At 44.7% G+C, this 4,392-nt stretch overlaps 1 protein-coding gene across 1 annotated transcript; it reads left to right on the top strand.

The window, feature by feature from the left end:
- Positions 1-1,141: 1,141 nt before the first annotated feature.
- Positions 1,142-2,578, top strand: K441DRAFT_452859 (uncharacterized protein; the record flags this gene model as incomplete). The annotated part of the gene is made up of 3 exons (XM_067641710.1): positions 1,142-1,328; positions 1,493-1,893; positions 1,952-2,578. Coding segments are annotated over 3 exons (1,215 nt in total), but the record flags the coding sequence as incomplete, so codon positions are not given.
- Between the last annotated feature and the right edge of the window lie 1,814 nt (positions 2,579-4,392).

The following is a 4,392-nucleotide window of genomic DNA, read 5'->3' as shown; positions in this document are numbered from 1 at the left end:
ACTAAGATTGCTCTTAATATATTCTCTATACTAGTAATAAGCTCTATATACGAATAAGCCTTTAGTTAAACTAAAAAGATTATTACTAATAAGCGTAATAGACTTTTAGCCGACATAATTAAAGCAGGTTAATATTAGAAGTGGTAGTCAATTAAAGGCCTTTTATTAAGTAGTTTAATCGACTGCATTAACTCCAATAGAGCTTTAACTACACCCTAGTTAACGAGTTTAAATGTTAATCTTACTAGTTATAAGCCAACTACAGAGGTAGAAAAGCCAGCTTAGTAAGGTAGACTTAATAGAGCTTTATATTTAACTAAATCTAACATAGAAATAGAGCCTCTGGAGTCCTTACTACCGATTATTCTACCTACCTTTTAAGCCTCTGCTAGTGCGGGACGAATTTGGCTATATTTGGATACTATATTGGGTAAATTAGGGCTGAATTTTAATCGGGTAATATTAATATTTGTATATAGAGAGGTGCTGCTAAAAATCCGAAATAAAACACCATAAAGTCTATACAAATTTCCTAATTAGGACAGCTAGCTAACAGCTTAACAGTCAGCTTACGTTATCCAACAGCGAGCAGACAGCGAGCGACCCAATTGACGCAGTCAGTCAGCTATTTTTCTCAAGCTCGCAGCTAAGCTAACTATTGGACACACTAGTCTTATGAGAGTTACTTGTCATATCCAACGCGGCTCATTTACAGGACAACATATCCTAGTGAGCTACAAAACTACAAAGATCGACTGGATCAGACCTCTGATACTCTCTGCATTCAAGACGAAAAGAGAGTTGACGTAGGATTCCGAGATTGGGTACCCGCCAACAGCAAAGGTAAGCTCCATGAACTTGCAATGCTTCTGCTGCTGAAGGTGTCCATAGGGAGCAATCTCGACATGAATGATCCCCATGTTCTCAAGAGAGCAGATGGAGATATGGTTCTAATTGCCTTTAATCTGAAAAGTGAATCTGAAATCAAGAAATGGCTTGGTGATAACTCCATCCCTGGACCTGGCTCACAGCGACAACAAACTGCTACACCAACTGTAACGAAACCAGATCCAAAATGCCGCTTCATGCAAGAAGATCAGCAGATTCATCCAGCCCATTCAGATACTCACACTTCCTTAGTTTTGTATGGGCACCGCACTCAAAAGCCCACCTCAAAATCACGAAGGAGCTCCTGTTGCAAATCTTGTGTTATCATCAGGTGATGCCAAGCCACCTCGACTTTCTATCTATCTTCGGACAGCAGGACGATGCGAGGGAGCTTAGATTCAGCGGCTTTCGGTATCAAATTTTTTGGAGCTCTCGCAGGGGTGGCCAGTTTTAGCTACCGAACAGCGCAAACTGTGCGGTACTCAGATTGCAACACAAGAGGGCGATCCTACACCGTCATCTGCCTATGTACAGCCGGCAAAGCAACAGACGCAAGCGATTAACCCGAGTGGACCGACTAGTCAAACTCCTGTCACTCCACTAGTCACTATCAATCCGGGTGGACCCTGCGTCTCTGAGCTCGGCCGTAGCGGGCGGTACTTCCAAATAAGCTATAATCTGAAGACAGTGATCGATGCGGCCGAGTTCAAGAAACCTCCACCTTCACCGGAGGAACAAGAGTGGTCGATCCGTCAAGCCGCTTTTCACCATCAATTCGATGTCGAGACTGGCGTGACACTTTGGATTACAACAAGCGGCCACGATGATATCCAAAAGCGTGTCCAGGAGCTGACCGGTCCAAGAGGACGACCCGAAGACCATTCATTTTCTACCGTTGCCCAATGTTTCAAATCAAGCCTGGCGGTTCATCTACTCTTCTGCCATTGGTCTACAAGAAATTGGCGCCAATATATCTGTTGGCTAGAAGATAGGGTGCAATATATGGTGAGATCTTGCATGCTGTCACAACTCTTGCCAGTCATGATCTAACGAGTACACTTAGACAGAAATGGCTGTCTATGGCTCGCGGCAGCTCGACAGCAACCGCCAACAGTACAAGTCAGAGGACCTCCAAACTGTCCAGGGTTTTCGAGACAAAGTTAACGAAGTTGTTATGGTTGTTAAGGCTAATTCAGGTATCATGGCCTCTGTACGAAGTTTCTATAAAGATCTGAAGACAAACGCAGCTTTCCCCCTAAGGGATACATGTGCAGCCGACATCGAGTCATTCGCAGCGCAAATCAACAGCATGATAGGAGATATCAAGTTACAGCTTGCCCGCGCCAAGCTCCTGGAACAGATAACTGCAGACCGCAAAGAATTGATTGTCCAGCACCTTCAAAGCCGAGCTTCGGAACAGATGACATTTCTCGCCGATCAAGCCCAAAGAGAAGCCATTGCTATGCGTATCATTACCGTGGCCACGACATTTTTCCTTCCTGCAACATTCGTTTCTACATTCTTTAGCACAGACATTGTCAAGTACCAGAATCCAAATGGGGGACCACCTACTGACGGAACTTATTCACACACCGCCATAGTGAGATGGGTGGAGGTGACAGTCCCACTGTTCGCCATTACAGTGTGCGCTGCCTTTGGTTGGTACTGGTTTGCAAAACGGACAAGGAAGTCTTGGTCCAGGAACTACTGGCACAAAATTACAGAACAGTTTGCTCGCCATTCGCAGAGTTGCAAGAAAGCTGATGATAAAGTGTGATTAGTTGCGTTTAGAAGAAGATTGGAGAAATATTTTGCATTTCTGATCAAATCTTCTTTCATTATTCCTTTCACTTTGCGTCGTTTAAAAGAAGTGGGAATTGAATTTGCTCATGTTGACAAGATATCGCGCCCGTGGCAAGACGAGTACTACACGCACGTAGTCGGGAATCTTTGAAGTCGAGGACATCTTGTACACGTAGATTAGAACCGGGACAGCAGTTTCCCAGACTATCAATAGCTAGACGCAGGGATGCATATAACTATTCTATTAGTTACATAAGTTATGATTACTGTATAATCTAATTAATCATAATCAAAATCAACCATTTGATTATGATTGCATGTTTATAATTAATATAATCATCCATGGTAAGAACAGGTAGGAATAGCATATGGTAATAAAGCTCTAGTGTTAAGAAAGTTGCTTATTAATTTTCATACTATATGGTCGGCGTTAATCAAAAAGCGCCAAGCCTGCTGTTTTATATACAAAAAAAGTCCGTGCGGGCTTTTAGAAAAAGTTTGTGTACGCGTCAACGCGTATCTCATCCAGAGCTCCTTTTTAATCACCACCTACCAACCATGTCTTCCTCACAACGCACACCTGCACAAGCCTCCACCCAAAAGCAACCATAAGAAGAAGAAACTGACACTGTCTAAGTATTTAAAAAGCTGGCTTCGACAGATCGTCAAGTCGGGAGGCTTCGCGACGGTAGATGTAGCCGGCAAAGCTATCAACCTCGAGGAATCTATTGATAACGACGAGCGGTGATGCGGGCAGGAACACGGTGAGCAATAAGGAAGCAAATAAGGCAGTAGGTGGATGAGAGAATTAAGTAGTAAGCACGACTCATAGAGCCTCTCTTAAGCCAAGATCAATCTAATCCTAAATAGGAAATTAGTGTATAATCAATATAATCAATCAGCATCAATCGGAATCAATCGGAATCAGGTGCGGTGGTTTTATAAGAATCAAAATCTATGGTCTGATTATGATTGCGTTGATTATGTGCATCCCTAGCTTGACGAAGTTACGACTCTACCATGTAGAATGCGCGGAGAATTAGATCTGAGAGGCTTCGATGAGCTAGGACTAGAATCTCTTGCGAACCCTCCATACGAAGAACAAGCTCAATGGGCCGTTCCTAGCGTCTCCGGTCGCACTAGGGCACATCTACGGAGCCCAGATCAGTCGATGTCTGACAGGCGGATCCATGACTGGCGGATCCATGACTGTGCATACAGTATTCGACTGCATTCTTGAAAAGTGGGCATTCTGTAACCCCTTAATGCACTGTCTTAGTGTAGAGCAACTTCGAGCGATTGACAGAAGCCATTCAACTTGAAGTCGCTCGGTATTCTGATGGTTGCGTGCAGATAGGCACGCTCCGCCTTGTGGCGCTGAGCCTCTTCGTACCCGCTATCAAGTCGTGGCTATGTGTGGTGTCATTGGCTAGCCTCACTTCCCGCCTGCATATGGTTCGGCTAGGGTGGCCGATGGAATGAGTTCGCTAGGCATCCCATTGTCAGTCTGCCCTTCGACCCCCCAACGCTCCCAAGGTTCCTCTATCATCACTCGCCTTCGGATGTCTCCTCGCAGCGGAGATCATTCCCACAGCATTCGTGACTTTGCTTGGTATAGCCTTTCCTCACGACCTACTCAGTGCGACCATCAAGTTCGGGAGTCCTCCATCAAGCTGTATCTGGCCCAACATGTCACAACCA

The sequence above is a fragment of the Cenococcum geophilum genome (genome assembly GCF_001692895.1).
Source record: "Cenococcum geophilum 1.58 unplaced genomic scaffold K441scaffold_74, whole genome shotgun sequence".
NCBI classification, from domain to species: domain Eukaryota; kingdom Fungi; phylum Ascomycota; class Dothideomycetes; order Gloniales; family Gloniaceae; genus Cenococcum; species Cenococcum geophilum.
This window is presented reverse-complemented; position numbering and strand designations above follow the sequence as displayed.